The 23434-nt window shown below is 42.9% G+C and overlaps 1 protein-coding gene and 1 pseudogene across 3 annotated transcripts; both read right to left on the minus strand.

The window, feature by feature from the left end:
• Nucleotides 1–1374: 1374 nt before the first annotated feature.
• LOC100277931 (uncharacterized) lies at nucleotides 1375–16786 on the minus strand (annotated as a pseudogene). The gene is made up of 2 exons (XR_002267837.3): nucleotides 16553–16786; nucleotides 1375–7057 (listed from the first exon to the last, which is right to left on the minus strand). The product of XR_002267837.3 is annotated as an uncharacterized protein (transcript).
• On the minus strand, nucleotides 14279–21602 carry LOC100275957 (uncharacterized). Of its 2 annotated transcripts, NM_001149873.1 has the most exons (3): nucleotides 21363–21600; nucleotides 15417–15472; nucleotides 14279–14454 (listed from the first exon to the last, which is right to left on the minus strand). In NM_001149873.1, exons 1-3 carry the CDS (start codon nucleotides 21568–21570, stop codon nucleotides 14398–14400), a joined length of 321 nt encoding a protein of 106 aa, NP_001143345.1. In that variant the 5' UTR covers nucleotides 21571–21600; the 3' UTR covers nucleotides 14279–14397. The 2 variants fall into 2 exon arrangements, with proteins under 2 accessions (NP_001143345.1, NP_001352275.1); NM_001365346.1 differs by lacking the exons at nucleotides 14279–14454; nucleotides 15417–15472 and adding an exon at nucleotides 19086–19261 and having other exon boundaries at nucleotides 21363–21602.
• Between the last annotated feature and the right edge of the window lie 1832 nt (nucleotides 21603–23434).

Below are 23434 nucleotides of genomic sequence, written 5' to 3' on the forward strand. Positions count from 1 at the left end.
TCCCATCAAAATTAACCTATGCATGGATAAATGATATTAAAGAACATTATTGGGTAAAATGTGGTCAAGGGCACAACTTGCCTTCAATGAGCTCCTGCTCAGCTACTTCAACCTGCTGCTCACCAGGATCCTCGGTCACGGGCTCTTCTACTCGCCACAATACAAACAAGCACAGTGCATATAGAGAAATTAACATTACACCAAACATATAAACAAAATACATAGAGATATTCTACATATTAAAATAAAATTCTAGGGACAGGAATCATAATTTTTGGAGTTATAGATTTTAAGTTATGAATTTTCAAAGGTTTTATGTGTTTTAAATAGGATTAAGTGGGAAATTAAATTTCTTATTATTTTCATGATAAAACAGAGGCTCTAAGTGAAAGAGAATAATATTACAAAATTTTAGCAACTAGAATGAAGTAATTTGGAGTTCATATGCATTTTCTATGAATTATTGAAGTTCTAGACATTATTTATACATTGAAAATCAATTTGAAATTTAAATTCTCGGGTTAAAACTATTCTGGACGGGGCCTCAAATCCTGCAAAGTACAGGGGTCTCGGGGTAAAAATCTATAGACTCAGAGTACAGTGCAAATGGATGGCGGGTTGATTCCTCTGTTTCACGGGGACTCTTTAGCAAAATTACCCGCGAAGGGGGGGTATCGATGAATATGGGCCGTTGGATTAGAAACTAGTGGGTGCGATTAGATCTTACCAGCCATGAAGCGGTATGAGATCTGGTCCGTCGGATCAGTAATCTGGGGTCCCGATTTAATTATCGCGAATCTAACCCACGCCCGCCCGATCACGATCGAACGGCTCACCCGTGCCCATGCCGAACCGGTATCAGGATCTAATCCTATGCGTTGGCAACAGATCCAACGGCCAGAATCGCTTCCCCCAAACTAAGCCAGCCCGCGGCGGCGCTGGCCCCTTCCACGGCGGAGCGCCATGACCGGAGCAGCCCCCACCCTATTCCTGTCGCCATTTCGTAATCTACTTATGCTACACCGACATAAGACCATGGCGAACACGAAGAAGGTGAAGAATACCAGAAATCGGGCGCGCAGACAGGTTGTCCACGCGTTGGGGCGGCTCGGCGGTGCTATCTCTACTCCGACGAGGAATTCCCCGCGCCGTTGGGACGTTTCGGGCCTCAATCCGCCACGGACGCGTTCCACGGCCCCAGGGAAGTTACCCCGACCACCAGGCAACACCGGAATGATGGCGTAGAGGAGAGTCAGCGGCGGCGATGGGGTTGTCACTGCGCGGCGTGCACTGGAATCCTATCGGCGGCGATGGACACGGCTAGGTGGGCGAGGAGTAGTCACGGCACCGAGCGCTCACATTTATATTGGTCAACACCCAACGGTCCGAGCGAGTCCCACGCCGGCCATGGCGGCGAGGTCCGCCCGCGCCGCGCGACATTCGCGGAGGAGACGACCGCGACGCGGAGGCTGGTCAAACGGCCCCACCGGTCAGTGTGTTGGGAGGAGTCCGGTCAGCGCGCGCGCGAGGACTTGTGACTGGCCAGTGGGCCCCATCAGTCGGCGCAAAGAATAGAAGCTGGGCTGCGCGGGTTGCTTCATCTGGTGGGCCAAATGTGGGTTCCGAGGCCCAGTTAGGTATTCTCCCCTTTTCTTTTTCTTTTTATGTTTCTATTTTTCCTATTTTGCCTTATTTTGAATTCCAAATTCACTTCAATTTAAATTCAACTTTGTGGCACCTTTGTACACTGAATAATTATCTAGTTTGATGATACCTACTGTGATGAAGTTATTAAATTATACTTTTATTTATTGAATAAAATTCCTTTCTCCCCTCTATTTTGTATAATCTCTTCCTTCTCCTTTTTTTCTTAATTCTAGGATTATTTTAGGTTTTAAATCCCCATCTGGATATTTAACATATTTCTTTTTTACATTATTATAATCTTGTCACAAAAATGCACACACAAATCAGATATTCAGCATGATGCAATGATTTAGTTGCATATCTTTTTATTAATTGTTTTTGGCATGGTGTTCACATATGATGATGCATAAAGATCAAACTCACATAAAGAGAAATTATTTCTCTATTGATATTATTTCTAACAATTTACAAAGTGGGTGTTACAAATCCTACCCCCCTTAAAAATAATCTCGTCCTCGAGATTAAGAAGATCTAGGGAAAAGGTGGGGAAAATCTATACGAAGCTCTTCTTCTCTTTCCCAAGTCGCTTCATCTTCACCGTGGTGACTCCATTGGACTTTGCACATCTTTATCACCTTATTCCTCGTAACACGAGTCAAAGTATCCAAAATCTTAATCGGGTACTCCGTGTAAGTCAAATCACCTTGAACACTGAGCTCTTCCATTGGTAACTGTTCCTCGGGAACACGGAGACACTTCTTCAGTTGAGACACGTGGAACACATTATGCACATCCGATAGAGTAGCAGGTAACTCGAGTTGGTATGCCATCTCTCCAACTCGCCTAAAGATCATGAATGGTCCAATATAGCGTGGGGACAATTTGCCCTTAACTTTGAATCTCCTCATTCCACGAAGTGGTGACACCTTGAGGTACACATAATCTCCTTCCTCAAATTCCAGTGGTCTTCGTCTATTATCAGCATAACTCTTTTGCCTAGTTTGAGCCACCCTCAAATTCTCTCGAATTATAAGGACTTGTTCTTCTGCTTCTTGAATCAGTTCAGGCCCAAAGAACTGTCTCTCTCCAGTCTGATCCCAATATAGAGGAGTCCTGCACTTCCTCCCATATAAAGCTTCAAAAGGTGACATCTTCAGACTGGCCTGATAGCTATTATTATATGAGAACTCAGCATAAGGTAGACTCTTATCCCAACTTCCTCCATGCTGAAGGGCACATGCTCTCAACATATCTTCCAATACTTGATTAGTCCTTTCAGTCTGTCCATCAGTCTGAGGGTGATAAGCTGTACTGAAATTCAACTTTGTACTCATATTCTCATGAAAGCTTCTCCAAAATCTTGAGGTAAACTGCGAACCTCGATCAGACACGATCTTCTTTGGTACTCCATGTAAACACACAATCCGAGCCATATATAACTCTGCTAGTTGAGAACCTTTATAAGTAGTCTTCACAGGAATAAAGTGAGCCACTTTAGTCAATCTATCCACAATCACCCATATAGCATCATATCCTTTCTGGGTGCGAGGCAATCCAGTAATGAAATCCATACCAATCTCTTCCCACTTCCACTCAGATATCTTCAGTGGATGTAACAATCCAGCTGGCCTCTGGTGTTCAGCCTTAACTCTTTGACATACATCGCACATAGCCACATGTGCAGCTACATCTCTTTTCAATCCATACCACCAATATTTCCGCTTCAAATCCTGATACATCTTGGTACTACCAAGATGAATAGAATAATCCGAGTCATGGGCCTCCTTCAATATAGTCTCACGAAGGCTTTCAATATCAGGAACACACATTCTGTCCTTGAACCATACAGTGCCTTGCTCATCTTCCGTAAATTCCGGAACTCGACCTTCAGTAATCAAATCCTTGATCTCTTTTATTTTAGCATCACCAACTTGTCCTTTGCGGATCTCTTGCTCCAAAGTAGGTTCCACATCAATAGTCACTCCTTCAGTATGAGCAACTATCCCCAGATTAAGTCTCCTGAAATCCTCAACAATCTCGTCAGGTAGCTGGGCAACAATAGCTGAATGAACATGTTCCTTTCGACTCAAGGCATCTGCAACCAAATTCGCCTTGCCCGGGTGATAGTGAATCTCCAAGTCGTAATCCTTAATAAGCTCCAACCAACGGCGTTGCCTAAGGTTGAGATCCTTTTGAGTGAATATATACTTCAAACTCTTATGATCCGTGTATACTTGGCACTTGGTCCCCATGATATAGTGTCTCCAAATCTTAAGCGCATGCACAACGGCTGCCAATTCCAAGTCATGAGTGGGGTAGTTCAATTCATGTTTCTGTAACTGACGAGACGCATAGGCAATCACATGTCCTTCTTGCATAAGCACACATCCTAAGCCTTGGCCACATGCATCACAATAGATATCAAATCCTTTCTGTAGGTCGGGCATAACCAATACTGGTGGCGACATTAATCTTTTCTTCAATTGATCAAAGCTGTCTTAACACTTCTCGTCCCACTTAAATTCTCTTCCTTTCTCCAAAAGCGAAGTCATAGGCTTAGCAATCTTAGAAAATCCTTCAATAAATCTCCGATAATATCCTGCTAATCCCAAGAAACTCCGAATCTCAGTAACTGTAGTGGGTACTCTCCACTCCATTATCTCCTTAACTTTAGCAGGATCCACTGAAATTCCTCCATTAGAAATAATATGACCAAGAAATGGCACCTCGCCAATCCAAAACTCGCACTTGCTGAACTTGGCATATAGCTGGTTATCTCGTAGCTTCTGTAGCACCAACCTCAGATGTTCCTCATGATCGCTATCACTCTGGGAATAAATAAGAATGTCGTCGATGAATACCACGACGAATCTGTCCAAATACTCCATAAACACCTTATTCATCAAGTTCATAAAATAAGCTGGTGCATTGGTTAATCCAAACGACATAACAGTGAACTCATATAATCCATAACGAGTTGAGAAAGCCGTCTTGGGAATATCCGATGGTCTAATCCTCATCTGATGGTAACCGGATCGGAGATCAATCTTCGAGAATACTCTAGCACCTCTCATCTGATCAAATAGATCCTCAATACGGGGCAACAGATACTTGTTCTTCACAGTGACATCATTAAGAGATCTATAATCCACACACATCCGCTGTGATCCATCCTTCTTCTGTACAAACAGAACCGGTGCTCCCCAAGGTGAGGAACTCGGACGAATGTACCCAGCCTCTTGTAACTCAGTTAACTGCTTCTTAAGTTCCTTCAACTCCTCTACGGACATCCTATATGGCCGTTTAGAAATAGGGGCGGTTCTAGGTGAGAGATCAATAACAAACTCAACTTCTCTATCAGGTGGCATCCCTGGTAACTCCTCTAGAAAGACATCCGAAAAATCTCTAACCACCCGGATGTTGTCACCAACAAACTCCTCAGGTATAAAGAACATTGCACGCATGGACGAGGAGGTTACTGCAATATTAACTTGAAATCTTTCTCCTTTAGTGGTAGTGAGTTCTACGGTACCTCTACCACATGCTATAATGGCCTTTGCCTTTCTTAGCCATGACATACCAAGGATCATGTCTATAATGCTCTCTTCTAACACTATAGGGGTAGTCCATCTAGGTTAGAAATACAGGGTAAGAAAGAAAGAATTGTAGACAAGGCATGTAATTACGAGGAATGTTACTACGGGGGATTTATTAGCTAAGTAGATTAGTGTGTCACCCACTAAAGCTAATACATTACCTTATAGTGGTACATGCTAAGATGCCCAACTATAATGTTTCAATCAATCAAAGAAGCAAATCAAGCATTGATCATCAGAACAATCAACCAACATTTTTAATAGAGAAAATAATTTTTAATTTCTTTTTTTGGTCTCCTATCTCTTAAAAAGGTTATAAATGTAGGATTCCAAGGTGTGAAATCTTTCTTGTCTTAGAGTAGAAAAGATAAGAATGGTCAGAGTAGAACAGTAGAAGGTGAGACAGGGTCAAGATAAGTATAGAAAGAATCAGATTGAGATAAGTATAGAATGAATCAGAGTAAGGTAAGTAGGTAAAGGTTTTGTCCATTTCTAACTAGGTTTCGTCCTACAGTCAACATTTGCTCTGATACCACTTCTGTCACACCCGGCTTTAAGGAACAAAGCCAGGTGCATCTCATACATGCGCCAAGAAGACAACATATATAATAACAGAGTGTATAGAGATAAATGTCACAATAATCAGAGTATTTATTACATAGCGGAAGACTTATTACAAAATAAAAGAATAAATATAAAAAAAACTAAGGATCGTTGGCGCCAATGTCGACTGAGAAACGCCACCTAGATCAGATCATACTCCTCGCCTTGTGGCTCCTCCTGAACCACCTGCTCTTCTCCTGTGGGGGGTGTGAGACAGCAAGGGTGAGCTCACATACGTTCATCGCTCAACAAGTCGTGGGGAATAATGTGACATGAACTCACCAAAGGTGGGAGCTCATGGAGTGTAAGGCTTATCAAAGAGAATGGTTAAAGTTGAGCATTGCTTTTAATGTTGGTCAAACTTTTATTAGCAATTACTAGATGTAAGTAAATACCAAACCTTAAATAAAGTAATAGAACAAATTTAATAATAAACCCATGCATATGCAAATGACAAAATTGAATTTAAGTTCCATAATTTAATCATCAGAGAGTCCTGAGCTGCTCATGACCGTGAGCTCGGCTAGTATACCAGTTTTACACTCTGCAGAGGTTGTACCCTTTACCCACAAGTCATGCTACCCATCTGCCAAGGGGTCGCGAATCCCATACACCTCTACCTAGGAAGCGCGGCAGGGCAACACTACGAGGACTTTACAAAGTTCCACTAGCTTCCGAAAACCCGCTACAGTTTATAGGAAGCTCCAATGCAGGGTTCTTGCCTGACTGCCATCGCAGCAAAATCAAGCAAGGACCTCCCTACACTGACCACTCCCCTACTGCCCTTGCCCCTTTCGGGTAAGGTAGTCTTCCACTAGCTTTCCTAATTAGTCAGCCAAGGGCGTCCCATTAAACCCTTGTGGTGGCACGTGGTTCTCAAGTTAAGCTCTATGTTCCAATTAACATTAATGAACTTGACATGAACATAAATAGAATAACAAGAATAATTGGAACATAGATATAATAAATGATTATCCCAAAACCATGTAAAGCAATAGCAAACTACTCAAGTGATTCAGGGGTAACATGGTAATGAGATAAACAATCTAGGGTGACCTATTGGGTCCCATCAAAATTAACCTATGCATGGATAAATGATATTAAAGAACATTATTGGGTAAAATGTGGTCAAGGGCACAACTTGCCTTCAATGAGCTCCTGCTCAGCTACTTCAACCTGCTGCTCACCAGGATCCTCGGTCACGGGCTCTTCTACTCGCCACAATACAAACAAGCACAGTGCATATAGAGAAATTAACATTACACCAAACATATAAACAAAATACACAGAGATATTCTACATATTAAAATAAAATTCTAGGGACAGGAATCATAATTTTTGGAGTTATAGATTTTAAGTTATGAATTTTCAAAGGTTTTATGTGTTTTAAATAGGATTAAGTGGGAAATTAAATTTCTTATTATTTTCATGATAAAACAGAGGCTCTAAGTTAAAGAGAATAATATTACAAAATTTTAGCAACTGGAATGAAGTAATTTGGAGTTCATATGCATTTTCTATGAATTATTGAAGTTCTAGACATTATTTATACATTGAAAATCAATTTGAAATTTAAATTCTCGGGTTAAAACTATTCTGGACGGGGCCTCAAATCCTGCAAAGTACAGGGGTCTCGGGGTAAAAATCTATAGACTCAGAGTACAGTGCAAATGGATGGCGGGTTGATTCCTCTGTTTCACGGGGACTCTTTAGCAAAATTACCCGCGAAGGGGGGGTATCGATGAATATGGGCCGTTGGATTAGAAACTAGTGGGTGCGATTAGATCTTACCAGCCATGAAGCGGTATGAGATCTGGTCCGTCGGATCAGTAATCTGGGGTCCCGATTTAATTATCGCGAATCTAACCCACGCCCGCCCGATCACGATCGAACGGCTCACCCGTGCCCACGCCGAACCGGTATCAGGATCTAATCCTATGCGTTGGCAACAGATCCAACGGCCAGAATCGCTTCCCCCAAACTAAGCCAGCCCGCGGCGGCGCTGGCCCCTTCCACGGCGGAGCGCCATGACCGGAGCAGCCCCCACCCTATTCCTGTCGCCATTTCGTAATCTACTTATGCTACACCGACATAAGACCATGGCGAACACGAAGAAGGTGAAGAATACCAGAAATCGGGCGCGCAGACAGGTTGTCCACGCGTTGGGGCGGCTCGGCGGTGCTATCTCTACTCCGACGAGGAATTCCCCGCGCCGTTGGGACGTTTCGGGCCTCAATCCGCCACGGACGCGTTCCACGGCCCCAGGGAAGTTACCCCGACCACCAGGCAACACCGGAATGATGGCGTAGAGGAGAGTCAGCGGCGGCGATGGGGTTGTCACTGCGCGGCGTGCACTGGAATCCTATCGGCGGCGATGGACACGGCTAGGTGGGCGAGGAGTAGTCACGGCACCGAGCGCTCACATTTATATTGGTCAACACCCAACGGTCCGAGCGAGTCCCACGCCGGCCATGGCGGCGAGGTCCGCCCGCGCCGCGCGACATTCGCGGAGGAGACGACCGCGACGCGGAGGCTGGTCAAACGGCCCCACCGGTCAGTCTGTTGGGAGGAGTCCGGTCAGCGCGCGCGCGAGGACTTGTGACTGGCCAGTGGGCCCCATCAGTCGGCGCAAAGAATAGAAGCTGGGCTGCGCGGGTTGCTTCATCTGGTGGGCCAAATGTGGGTTCCGAGGCCCAGTTAGGTATTCTCCCCTTTTCTTTTTCTTTTTATGTTTCTATTTTTCCTATTTTGCCTTATTTTGAATTCCAAATTCACTTCAATTTAAATTCAACTTTGTGGCACCTTTGTACACTGAATAATTATCTAGTTTGATGATACCTACTATGATGAAGTTATTAAATTATACTTTTATTTATTGAATAAAATTCCTTTCTCCCCTCTATTTTGTATAATCTCTTCCTTCTCCTTTTTTTCTTAATTCTAGGATTATTTTAGGTTTTAAATCCCCATCTGGATATTTAACATATTTCTTTTTACATTATTATAATATTGTCACAAAAATGCACACACAAATCAGATATTCAGCATGATGCAATGATTTAGTTGCATATCTTTTTATTAATTGTTTTTGGCATGGTGTTCACATATGATGATGCATAAAGATCAAACTCACATAAAGAGAAATTATTTCTCTATTGATATTATTTCTAACAATTTACAAAGTGGGTGTTACACCGACTGAAAGTCGCCTAGAGGGGGGTGAATAGGCAAATCTGAAATTTATAAATTTTAAGCACAATCTACAAGTCGGGTTAGCGTTAGAAATAAAAGTGAGTCTGAAAGAGAGGGCGAAAACAAATCACAAGCAAATGAAGAGTGTGACACGGTAATTTGTTTTACCGATATTCGGTTCTTGCAAACCTACTCCCCGTTGAGGTGGTCACAAAGACCGGGTCTCTTTCAACCCTTTTCCCTCTTTCAAACGGTCACCTAGACCGAGTGAGCTTTTCTCCTCAATCAATTGGGTCACTTAGACCCCACAAGGACCACCACACAATTGGTATCTCTTGCTTTGATTACAATGATGTTGAGAACAAGAAATGGGGAAGAAGAAAAGTGATCCAAGCAACAAGAACTCAAATGAACACAAATGTCTCTCTCTCACAAGCCACTAAATTTTTGGAATGTGTTTGGGACTTGGAGAGGATTTGATCTTTGCTTTTGTGTCTTGGAGTGAAGTCTAGAGCTCTTGTATTGAATGTGATGGCTGAAAACTTGGATGCCTTGAAGTGTGGTGGTTGGGGGTATTTATAGCCCCAACCACCAAAATGGTCGTTGGGAGGGGCTGCTGTCGATGGGCGCACCGGACAGTCCGGTGCGCCAGCCACGTCACCCAACCGTTAGGGTTCGACCGTTGGAGCTCTGACATGTGGGGCCACCGGACAGTCCGGTGGTGCACCGGACAGGTACTGTTCACTGTCCGGTGCGCCTTCTAGCGCCTGCTCTGACTCTGCACGCACTGTAGCATTGTCAGCCGACCGTTGAACTCGACCGTTGTGCTGGCGGCCGTTGCTCTGCTGGCACACCGGACAGTCCGGTGCTACACCAGACAGTCCGGTGAATTATAGCGGAGTGGCTCCCCCAAAAACCCAAAGTTGAGCAGTTCAGAGTGGATCTACCTGGTGCACCAGACACTGTCCGGTGGCACACCGGACAGTCCGGTGCGCCAGACCAGGGCAGCCTTCGGTTGGTTTTGCTCCTTTCTATTTGAACCCTTTCTTGGACTTTTTATTGGTTTGTGTTGAACCTTTGGCACTTGTAGAACTTATAATCTAGAGCAAACTAGTTAGTCCAATTATTTGTGTTGGGCAATTCAACCACCAAAATTATTTAGGAAAAGGTTTGACCCTATTTCCCTTTCACCGACGCACAGGCGCAGATGGTCCACGACCACGCCGGACGGTCCGGAGAATTCCAGCGGACAGTTCGATCATACTCAAGACCCGCAACGACCGCGTACCTTCTAACCACGACGACCAGATACAGGTACGTGGAAAACAAATACATTTAAAGCAGCTGGTCGGCTGGTCAAATCCAGCCCGACTTTCGATCATTTATTGTCCAAATATGTGAAAAAGAAGGCCGACCCCAGTGACCGGCCAGCAAAGCGACCTCGCTCGCCCATTCGTGAGCAATATCAGGTAAGACCGATTGGACCACCAAACCAATCGGAACAAATGGAAGGTCATATTGTCCAATTGAGACCTAACATACCTACATGGACACCTCCACCCCCATATCCACCTATGCCATATCCATACGCATACTACATCTACCATATGTCCTAAATCAAATGTGGGGCATGCCACCATATCTACTTGGGATGCCACAGTACCCCGCTTGGGGGGCACCCCAAACATCTGTATTCAACATGTTAGCACCACCAGCGCAAGACCAATTGAGCACCGCTCAATCCGGCCACAAGACACAGGCCTAATAAGATTGCCGGACTACTCGGCCTCAAAGGCCGACCAATCCGGCAGGGGGCATATGCCTGCAGCAACTGAAAGAACGACAAAAAAGGACATCATAAAAATAGGTACAACGGATGTCGTCATACAGAAAGAAAGTGAAGGGTGGTGCCCAGCGGGATTGACACGGTCCCAAAAGCGAAAATTACAGCGCCTAAGAGCAAAAGAGAACCAGGAAAAGGAGGCGGAAAAGATATTCAATGACACACATCCACAGTACCCGCCACCGCAAAAGAAATGGAGACCAAAGGTCGTTGAAGAAAAGCAATCGGCCACAAAAATAGAAAATAAAACAACACTTGTGCAGCACCCTGCAGGTATGGTAGACAACCCGGCTAAAAAGGACGGACCATCTACACAAGGCGCAGACCGTCCGGCCCCTAAGTCTGGACCGTTCGCACCACACCAGGACGCCTCTGACGACGTACCAACATCAATGGAGGAGGACGACCTACTAGGAGAGGACCTGGTCGACTACGAAGCTTCTCCAGAGCGCCCAGGTATGAATGTAAATGTTATTACATTTTCCACCGATTGTACTATTGTCGGCGACGATGAACCTGTTGTTGCCCGGTTTGATTTTGGTCCTAAAGAAGCCGCCTTTACTAAACCAAAGGAATCGGTAAATCATTTAAAGCCTCTCTTTGTGCGTGGTCACATTGATGGAATACCGATTGCTAAAATGTTGGTAGATGGAGGGGCGGCTGTAAATCTAATGCCTTATTCATTGTACGGAAAATTAGGTAAACAAGATGATGAACTTGTCAAGACCAACATGACCCTCAGCGGTGTTGGAACTGATAGTTCGATCAAAGACAGGGGAGTCAGGTCCATTGAATTAACCATCGAGACTAAGACCCTTGCTGCTGCATTCTTCGTCACTGATATAGAAGGAAATTACAGTCTAATCCTAGGCAGAGATTGGATTCATGCCAACCAATGTATACCTTCTACATTACATCAAATGTTAATACAATGGATAGGCGATGATGTAGAACAAGTACATGCTGATGTATCGGCCTGTATCGCTGTGGTCGATGCCTCTGTACTCTGGACTTATGAGACTGCTACATGTCTCACAGGAGTAGATTTTTCTGATTACCAGTTCATAAGTATAGATAAGAAAGGTTTCATTCCTGTAATGCTAGAGCCGATGGAGAATCGGCTAAATCCTAAATAAAGTTTAAATGATGAGTACACACAAAATTCATGAGTCCTTGGTCACGGACAGTTCGGCCTCTAAGGCCGGATGGTCCAGTCTTTCACAAAACAGTTCGGTCTTCAAGACCGAACATCTACCACAGCGTAAAGACGGTATTACGGATGATCTGGCCCCCGAGACCGGAGAGGCCACCATCACACAAAGATCATCTGATTCCTCTGTGGGGGACATGATAGAGGAATTCAAAGATCTCGATAAACTAGGACAGGGGTTTACATCGGCCAATCCTTTGGAGGAGATCGATATAGGAGATGGTAAAACTCCAAGGCCGACTTTTGTAAACAAAACCCTGGAGACCGATCCTAGAAATGAAATGATCAATCTATTGAAGGAATATTCTGATTGCTTTGCTTGGAATTACACTGAGATGCCGGGATTAAGACGAGAGATCGTAGAGCATCGGCTGCTCATTAAGTCCGGTTTCAGACCTTTCAAGCAGAGAGCTAGAACATTTCGTCCAGATCTTCTCCCACGAATCAAGGACGAAATCCACCGGCTGCTAGAAGCTAATTTTATTAGACCTTGAAGATACGCAGAGTGGGTCTCTAATATTGTGTCGGAGGAGAAGAAGGAGTCAGGTAAGCTTAGAGTATGCATTGATTTTCGCAATTTAAATAGAGCAACTCCTAAAGATGAGTATCCCATGCCCATAGCCGACACATTAATCAATAATGCATCAGGAAATAGAATTATTAGCTTTCTTGATGGCAATGCCGGATATAATCAGATTTTCATGGCCGAAGAAGATGCGTCTAAAACGGCATTTATATGTCCAGGCTTCATTGGTTTATTTGAGTGGGTTGTCATGACATTTGGTCTGAAAAATGCCGGTGCTACTTATCAGAGTGCTATGAATTTGATCTTTCACGAGCTGTTGGAAAACACTATAGAAGTCTACATTGATGATATTGTAGTAAAATCGGCTGAGTTTAGTTCTCATTTAGCTGATTTGCGCAAATCCTTTGATAAGATGTGTCGATATGGTTTGAAAATGAACCCACGTAAATGTGCTTTTGGAGTGTCGGCTGGTAAGTTTTTAGGATTTGTCATCCATGAACATGGTATAGAGATAGACCCTGGCTGAATCAAGTCTATTCGGAATGTGGGACATCCGACCTTTAAGGTCGAAGTGCATAAGTTTTTCGACAAGGTGAATTATTTACGAAGGTTTATTTCTAACCTAGCTGGGAAGATTGATGCCTTTACCCCTATCCTTTGGCTTAAGAATGATGTCAGATTCGCTTGGGGGCAGAGCAACAGGAAGCATTTGATCTCATTAAAAAATACTTGTCTTCGGCTCCCGTATTAAAAGCACCACAAGCAGGAGTACCATTCCGATTATACATTGTAGCTGAAGATAAGGTCATTGGGGCTGTTCTGACACAAGAAACTGAAGGAAAGGAGCATGTGGTGGCATATCTAAGTCAGAGGTTGGTGGATGCTGAAATGAGGTACACTTTTATTGAGAAGTTATCTTATGCTTGTTTTATGCATGCACCAAGTGTAGATGTTATTTACTGTCTAGTCATTGCACTGTTTCTGGTCAAGCCGATGTGATCAAATACATGTTGCATAACCCAATTATGAGTGGTAGAATTGGTAAGTGGGCTTATGCACTCATAGAATATGACTTGGCCTATTAACCATTGAAATCTATGAGAGGCCAAGTCGTAGCGGATTTTATTGTAGAACATCGGATTAATGATACTCATAAACTAGACATGTCATTCCTCACTATTATTCCTTGGACTTTATATTTTGATGGATCGGTTTGCAATGAAGGGCAAGAAATTGGCATCGTACTTGTTTCACCAAGTGATGTCTCCTTCGACTTCTCTAGCCGATTGAAAACTTATTGCACTAACAATCAAGCCGAATATGAGGCCCTTTTGTTCAGCTTGGAACTTTTAAATTGTATGGGAGTAAAACATGTAAAGGCATTTGGTGATTCTCAGCTGGTCGTCCAACATGTGTTAGAAGAATATCAATATTTTGATGGTACTCTAAATAGTTACCTTGAAAAATATTGGGGCATAATTCATTCTTTTGACGAATTCAGTATTCGGCATATCTCTAGAGTTGAGAATCATAGAGCTAACAATTTGGCACAAGATGCATCAGTGTAACACCCGGATTTTAGGGGGTCCAAAGCCCGGGTGTAAACATAATCACCAGGTGTGCTGGGACCAAGTCTCACACATATGATGAATCATGGCACAGGATCGAATGTCACATCTTTACTATATAATAGGAGTTCTATACAAAATAAATAATTACATTATAAGGAGACAACGGTCCAGCAACCCAAAGTTGACTGGGAGACGACGGCCTAGACCACTCACGAACTCATCACAGCATCCTCCACGCGCCTCATCCTGTGGTACCTGCTCTTGACCTGTGGGGGGGTGTGAGACAGCAAGAGTGAGCTCACATACGTTCATCGCTCAACAAGTTGTGGGGAATAATGTGAATGAACTCGCCAAAGGTGGGAGTTCATGTGAAGTGTAAGGCTTACCAAAAAGGATGGTTAGAGCTGAGCATTGCTTTTAAAGTTGGTCAAAATTTTATTAGCAATTACTAAGTATAAGTAAATACCAACCCAATTAAATAGTAGAACAGAAGTAACAACCTCACCTGCGATGCAATGCATATGACAAATTGAGTTTAAGTTCCATAATTTAATCATGTGAGGGTCCGAGCTGCTCATGACCGTGAGCACGGCTAGTATACCAGTTTTACACTCTGCAGAGGTTGCGCATCTTTACCCACAAGTCATGTTACCCATCTGCCAAGGGATCGCGACTTCCCATACACCTCTACCGAGGAGGCGAGGCAGGGTAACACTACGAGGCCTTTACAAAGTTCCACTAGCTTCAGAAAACCCGCTACAGTTTATAGGAAGCTCCAATGCAGGAATTCCCTTGCAGGACCGCCATCGCAGCAAAATCCTCCCGAGGGCCTCCCTACACTGACCACTCCCCTACTGCCCTTGCCCCTTTCGGGTAAGGTAGTCCTCCACTAGCTTTCCTAATTAATCAGCCAAGGGCGTCCCATTATACCCTTGTGGTAGCACTGTTTTCCCGGGTGGTCGCTCCATGTTCCAATTAACATAATGATCTTATCATGAACGATAAATAACAACGAATAACAAAAGTATAATCATGAGTAATGTATCTTCATACCCAAAACCACATAAAGCACTAGCAAGTACTACCCAAAAAGTTCAGTGGTAACAAGGTATAAAGATAATCAAACTAGGGTAACCTATTGGGTCCCATCAAAATTTAACCTATGCAGATCATTATGATTAATCAGAACATGGCTGGGTAAAAAGAAGTGATCAAGGGCACAACTTGCCTGGGACTTGAGATTCCAGGTACCAACTTGCTCTTCAGATGGCACGTGACCTCGCTCTAGTCGTAGTAATACAAACAAACATTGTATAGGAAACATTACACCAAACATAAGTACAAATATATATTAATAATCTACATATTAAAATAAGATCAAAGGAACAAGAATTATTAATTTTGGAGTTATAGATTTTAAGATATGAATTTCCAAAGGTTTTATGTGCTTGAAATAGGGTTAAGTGAGAAATTATTTTTCTTACTATTTTCATGTCGAAACATAGGCTCTAAGTGATAGAGAATAATATTACAAAATTTTAGAAAGTGGAATGGGTTAATTTGGAGCTCATATGAATTTTCTATGAATTATTAAAGTTCTAGCATTTATTTTTGTATTTAAAAATCTATTTTCCAATTACTTTTCTCTGATTTTATAATACTCTGGACTGCGCGTCATTTACTAAGAAATACAGGGGCTAACCCGCAAGATCGCCAAGACACAGCGCACCACTGGTCTGGACCGCGGGTTAGTTTAATCAAAATCCGAGGGCTCTTAAGAAAATGTACCAGGGCCGAAGGGGTATCCTTTAATCAGAGTCGTCCGATCAACTCCGGACGCACCAGATTAAATCGTGAGGGGTCTGAATCGGTACGTGCCATGAGCAGTCCGATCGTGATCCGACGGTCGCGGGCGAAACATTACCTAGATCTAATCCTAGCCCTTCAACTGGTTAATCAACGGTCAGGATTCAATCGGTCGAATAGCTCTCTCAGGCGATCTGATCACAGCCGCAAGAAAGGGATCCAACGGTCGGTGCCTTTCTCCCTCCCTGCGCACACAACAGGGCAGAGGCGAGCGATTCGCACGACGGCGCTCCCGGCGAGCTCGCCGTGGATACCGCCCAACGATGGGACCGACCCGAGTTTGACAAGCTCTACACGAGGCTCAGCATATGGCGGACTCAATCCGAAACCCTGAACAGCCAGATAGGATAAGCCCTGGCCCCTTTCCATGGCGTGGCGCGGCGCCACGGCTCTAATGGCGCGCTGGTGGCAATTCCAGGTCTACAGACGGCCCAAATCCTACCCCGCGAAACCCTATGCGTCGAGGATCAACGATGAAAACGATGAAGGAGCCCTTACGTGTTATAGCGGCGCGATGAAACCCCATGGCGGCGGTGGCCCGGCGGTCAGCGGATCGATGGATGGCTGGACGCGACGGAGGAGGTGTCGAGGAGGACGAGGGCGCCAAAGCGTTCGGCCAGACGATAGGCGATGGCGCAGGGTCTTCGGCCGGCTCGGGATTCTTGGTTACGCGGAGGTCCACCACGGGACGCAGGCTCCTCGCCATGGCGGTAATCTCCCTCCTGTTCGCTCGGTTGTGCAAGATGGATGAAGGGCTCGGCAATATATGCCCATAGAGGAGGCCGATTGAATCTTAGATAGCATCCGTGTTTGTTACGGAATCACACAGATCTCAACAACCTGAACCCAACGCAATCCCTATGAGTCCGGCGGTCATGGGACCTGGTCCAGCTGCTCCCCGGCCGCATCGCCTACGTGCTGGGTTGAATTTGCATGATGACATCACTTCTTGCATCAGCATGACGTAAGCTCCGTCTAGGTGAATAAAGAAAGTGGAAATTCAACGTCTCCTATGTGGTACGTCTCGAGTAGTAGTTTTATTTTTTTTCTTTTATGTTTCTTATTTTCCCATTTCAGTTTTAAATCCCAACTTCAATTTTTATTCTAGGTTTTAGACTTTAATAGAATTCACAACAAACAGATAAAATATCCAGTATAATATGCAAGTATTTTTTTTACTAATTATCTTACCTCGTTATTTGAAAATTTATTTCAAATATGCAATGCACACATGAAATGTTTATTTTTAAGAAAATATGGTTTTAAGTATTTTAGTTAAAATTTCATTTAAAAGTGAATATTCATTACTTGATTATTTTAGGGGGAAGTAATGTATTTTTTTTCTATCATGAGTTACTTTAACACGTAAAAAAATATTTTATATACAGTCCTAGAAGGGGATAATCCATTCATTATTTCTTGAAATTTACAAACTGAATTTCTATTTCTATTTTACCTTAACTAATATTGTTTTAATGTTTCTATTTATTTTTAGAAGATGGTGGGTTCCAAAGTATAACTATTCATTAGGGACACTTTACTTTGATTTCTATTACTATTCCCCAAAATCAGATTTCGGGCGTTACAAATCCTACCCCCTTAAAAATAATCTCGTCCTCGAGATTTGTAAGAAAAAGGATACAATAGGTATGGTTTAGAATTTTAGTTTCTCATTGGGTTTTGGAAATCAAAGTTTTGTTCAAGGTTTTTTTACATAACAGTTAGTAGACGATTTGGAACATATGGATATTGTATGTCTAGCCATCTATTATGTCACATGAGGCACGATTATGGCAAGGGTGTAATAAGGACAGACTTCATCCAGAACCGTGGATCTTGATTCCGCTGGCGATTCAACTTGATCTTTGAAGACTTGAGTTGGTGCTTATCCTTTCTTGATGACGTTGATCCTCTTTGGTCTTCGTTCTTGATGTTGTTATCCGAATCAGAGATATGTGGTTAAGGCAGTTTCGTAGGTAAACAAAATAGGTTAGTCGGTGGTTATGAGTTAAATAAGTTTAAACAGAATTTGTCTTGTTGTTTTGCTTCTAGGTCGGGTTAGGCAGGTTATGCAACCCAACATGTAGGTCAGGTTGGTTGTATATGACCAAGTTAGTGCAGGGCACCAATTTTAGGTTAAAACATGACTATAGAAGTAGAGTTTAATCTATTTCACCAAGATTAACTAACATGTTAGATGACTCACTTTAGATTGGATCATATTAGATTAGATGGGATCTAGATTAGATTGGTATAATTAGATTAGACTAGATAATATCTAATTACATTGGATTAGATCATGGTTGTTACACTAGTGCGGGATAAATATGCTTATTAGGGCAAGATGAATCCATAAGGATAAGATAGAATCTTTTAAGGTCAGTTATATCTATTAGGATGAGATAAAATCTTTTCAAGATAAGATGAGAATCTATTTTTTTAGGATAAGATGGATCTATGAGTGTAGGATAGACTTTTTCAAGATAAGATGGATTTTGCTAGGCTAGATTCTTTGATGAGGGATAACCTAGTTCATTTAGATATTTTTATAACTGTTTTTTTTCTATATGTATATGCAGATGTGATTGTGGACATTACTCCACAACTAATCACATTCAATCAAAGATCCAAATCAAACAAGTATCATAAGAACAAACATTCAAGCATACAAATACCCATAAAAATAGTTTTGTTTTTGTTCCTAAGAGTAGGTCTCCTATTCCTAAAGTCACTTTAGGCACAGGATTTCAAAGTGTGAAATCCACATTTGTCTTTAGAATGAAAGGGGTAAGAATAATCAGAGTAAAGCGGAAATAGATGAGAAAGATTAAGAAAAGTTTAGAGAGAATCAGAGTAGCAAAGGTAAGTAGACAATGGTTGTCCAGTTCTATCTAGGTTTCGTCCTACAGTCAACATTCCTCTGATACCACTTTTGTAACACCCGGATTTTAGGGGGTCCAAAGCCCGGGTGTAAACATAATCACCAGGTGTGCTGGGACCAAGTCTCACACATATGATGAATCATGGCACAGGATCGAATGTCACATCTTTACTATATAATAGGAGTTCTATACAAAATAAATAATTACATTATAAGGAGACAACGGTCCAGCAACCCAAAGTTGACTGGGAGACGACGGCCTAGACCACTCACGAACTCATCACAGCATCCTCCACGCGCCTCATCCTGTGGTACCTGCTCTTGACCTGTGGGGGGGGGGTGTGAGACAGCAAGAGTGAGCTCACATACGTTCATCGCTCAACAAGTTGTGGGGAATAATGTGAATGAACTCGCCAAAGGTGGGAGTTCATGTGAAGTGTAAGGCTTACCAAAAAGGATGGTTAGAGCTGAGCATTGCTTTTAAAGTTGGTCAAAATTTTATTAGCAATTACTAAGTATAAGTAAATACCAACCCAATTAAATAGTAGAACAGAAGTAACAACCTCACCTGCGATGCAATGCATATGACAAATTGAGTTTAAGTTCCATAATTTAATCATGTGAGGGTCCGAGCTGCTCATGACCGTGAGCACGGCTAGTATACCAGTTTTACACTCTGCAGAGGTTGCGCATCTTTACCCACAAGTCATGTTACCCATCTGCCAAGGGATCGCGACTTCCCATACACCTCTACCGAGGAGGCGAGGCAGGGTAACACTACGAGGCCTTTACAAAGTTCCACTAGCTTCAGAAAACCCGCTACAGTTTATAGGAAGCTCCAATGCAGGAATTCCCTTGCAGAACCGCCATCGCAGCAAAATCCTCCCGAGGGCCTCCCTACACTGACCACTCCCCTACTGCCCTTGCCCCTTTCGGGTAAGGTAGTCCTCCACTAGCTTTCCTAATTAATCAGCCAAGGGCGTCCCATTATACCCTTGTGGTAGCACTGTTTTCCCGGGTGGTCGCTCCATATTCCAATTAACATAATGATCTTATCATGAACGATAAATAACAACGGATAACAAAAGTATAATCATGAGTAATGTATCTTCATACCCAAAACCACATAAAGCACTAGCAAGTACTACCCAAAAAGTTCAGTGGTAACAAGGTATAAAGATAATCAAACTAGGGTAACCTATTGGGTCCCATCAAAATTTAACCTATGCAGATCATTATGATTAATCAGAACATGGTTGGGTAAAAAGAAGTGATCAAGGGCACAACTTGCCTGGGACTTGAGATTCCAGGTACCAACTTGCTCTTCAGATGACACGTGACCTCGCTCTAGTCGTAGTAATACAAACAAACATTGTATAGGAAACATTACACCAAACATAAGTACAAATATATATTAATAATCTACATATTAAAATAAGATCAAAGGAACAAGAATTATTAATTTTGGAGTTATAGATTTTAAGATATGAATTTCCAAAGGTTTTATGTGCTTGAAATAGGGTTAAGTGAGAAATTATTTTTCTTACTATTTTCATGTCGAAACATAGGCTCTAAGTGATAGAGAATAATATTACAAAATTTTAGAAAGTGGAATGGGTTAATTTGGAGCTCATATGAATTTTCTATGAATTATTAAAGTTCTAGCATTTATTTTTGTATTTAAAAATCTATTTTCCAATTACTTTTCTCTGATTTTATAATACTCTGGACTGCGCGTCATTTACTAAGAAATACAGGGGCTAACCCGCAAGATCGCCAAGACACAGCGCACCACTGGTCTGGACCGCGGGTTAGTTTAATCAAAATCCGAGGGCTCTTAAGAAAATGTACCAGGGCCGAAGGGGTATCCTTTAATCAGAGTCGTCCGATCAACTCCGGACGCACCAGATTAAATCGTGAGGGGTCTGAATCGGTACGTGCCATGAGCAGTCCGATCGTGATCCGACGGTCGCGGGTGAAACATTACCTAGATCTAATCCTAGCCCTTCAACTGGTTAATCAACGGTCAGGATTCAATCGGTCGAATAGCTCTCTCAGGCGATCTGATCACAGCCGCAAGAAAGGGATCCAACGGTCGGTGCCTTTCTCCCTCCCTGCGCACACAACAGGGCAGAGGCGAGCGATTCGCACGGCGGCGCTCCCGGCGAGCTCACCGTGGATACCGCCCAACGATGGGACCGACCCGAGTTTGACAAGCTCTACACGAGGCTCAGCATATGGCGGACTCAATCCGAAACCCTGAACAGCCAGATAGGATAAGCCCTGGCCCCTTTCCATGGCGTGGCGCGGCGCCACGGCTCTAATGGCGCGCTGGTGGCAATTCCAGGTCTACAGACGGCCCAAATCCTACCCCGCGAAACCCTATGCGTCGAGGATCAACAATGAAAACGATGAAGGAGCCCTTACGTGTTATAGCGGCGCGATGAAACCCCATGGCGGCGGTGGCCCGGCGGTCAGCGGATCGATGGATGGCTGGACGCGACGGAGGAGGTGTCGAGGAGGACGAGGGCGCCAAAGCGTTCGGCCAGACGATAGGCGATGGCGCAGGGTCTTCGGCCGGCTCGGGATTCTTGGTGACGCGGAGGTCCACCACGGGACGCAGGCTCCTCGCCATGGCGGTAATCTCCCTCCTGTTCGCTCGGTTGTGCAAGATGGATGAAGGGCTCGGCAATATATGCCCATAGAGGAGGCCGAATGAATCTTAGATAGCATCCGTGTTTGTTACGGAATCACACAGATCTCAACAACCTGAACCCAACGCAATCCCTATGAGTCCGGCGGTCATGGGACCTGGTCCAGCTGCTCCCCGGCCGCATCGCCTACGTGCTGGGTTGAATTTGCATGATGACATCACTTCTTGCATCAGCATGACGTAAGCTCCGTCTAGGTGAATAAAGAAAGTGGAAATTCAACGTCTCCTATGTGGTACGTCTCGAGTAGTAGTTTTATTTTTTTCTTTTATGTTTCTTATTTTCCCATTTCAGTTTTAAATCCCAACTTCAATTTTTATTCTAGGTTTTAGACTTTAATAGAATTCACAACAAACAGATAAAATATCCAGTATAATATGCAAGTATTTTTTTACTAATTATCTTACCTCGTTATTTGAAAATTTATTTCAAATATGCAATGCACACATGAAATGTTTATTTTTAAGAAAATATGGTTTTAAGTATTTTAGTTAAAATTTCATGTAAAAGTGAATATTCATTACTTGATTATTTTAGGGGGGAAGTAATGTATTTTTTTCTATCATGAGTTACTTTAACACGTAAAAAAATATTTTATATACAGTCCTAGAAGGGGATAATCCATTCATTATTTCTTGAAATTTACAAACTGAATTTCTATTTCTATTTTACCTTAACTAATATTGTTTTAATGTTTCTATTTATTTTTAGAAGATGGTGGGTTCCAAAGTATAACTATTCATTAGGGACACTTTACTTTGATTTCTATTACTATTCCCCAAAATCAGATTTTGGGCGTTACAATCAGGTTATCGGATAAAGCGAGGGAGATTTAACAACACTGAAAATCTGATAACCGGTGCAGGGCCAATTCCCCAGATCACGGACCGTCCGAGTAAAGACTCCGGACTGTCCTGGGTTACCAGGAAAGTTCTCCTAATTGATTCGGTAGATAATGAAACTGATGCAAGTGATTGGAGGACGCCCATAACTAATTATTTACGAAATCCCAATATCAGGACACATAAGAACATTCGGCGTACAACTTTCAAGTATGTTTTGATGAATGATGAACTCTACTGCCGAACAGTCAACGACGTCCTGCTTAAGTGCTTAGGCCCAGATGATGCTATATTAGCCATGGCCGAAGTACATGAAGGAATTTGTGGTACCCATCAATCATCTCCAAAGATGAAGTGGTTGTTGCGAAGGTCTGGTTTTTATTGGCCTAAAATAATAGCTGATTGTTTCAAGTACTACAAAGGATGCCAAGTGTGTCAAAAATTCGGCGACCTACAGTTGGTCCCTGCAGCCGAATTACATCCTATTGTCAAGCCTTGGCCTTTCAGAGGATGGGGATTAGACTTTATAGGAGAAATTCATCCTTCATCATCAAAGGGGCATCGGTTCGTGTTAGTTGCCACCGACTACTTTACCAAATGGACTGAAGATGTTGCTCTACAGAATATGACACACAAGGAGGTAATTGAGTTCATAACTGAGCATATTATTCATAGATTCGGCATTCCCCAGACCTTGACTACAGATCAAGAAACTTCTTTTATGTCTAAGGAGGTACGTGAATTTGCTGAATTATATAGAATTAAGTTGCTTAATTCATCTTCATATTATGCTCAAGCCAATGGACAGGCCGAGTCTAGTAATAGGACATTGATTAACTTGATAAAAAAGAAGATATCCGCTAATCCTAAGCATTGGCATAAGATTTTGTCCGAAGCTTTATGGGCTCACAGAATATCTAAACATAGTGCTACTAAAGTATCTCCT

The sequence above is a fragment of the Zea mays genome, chromosome 3, assembly GCF_902167145.1.
Source record: "Zea mays cultivar B73 chromosome 3, Zm-B73-REFERENCE-NAM-5.0, whole genome shotgun sequence".
Classification (NCBI taxonomy): domain Eukaryota; kingdom Viridiplantae; phylum Streptophyta; class Magnoliopsida; order Poales; family Poaceae; genus Zea; species Zea mays.

Excerpts from the sequence above, each read along its gene's own strand:
- LOC100275957 (NM_001365346.1), bottom strand. The coding sequence starts at position 21,570 with ATGGCGAGGAGCCTGCGTCCCGTGGTGGACCTCCGCGTCACCAAGAAT. Across the intron at positions 19,262-21,362 it reads TCATCGCGCCGCTATAACAC|GTCAAGAGCAGGTACCACAG; the intron begins GTAAGGGCTCCT and ends CCCCCCCCACAG.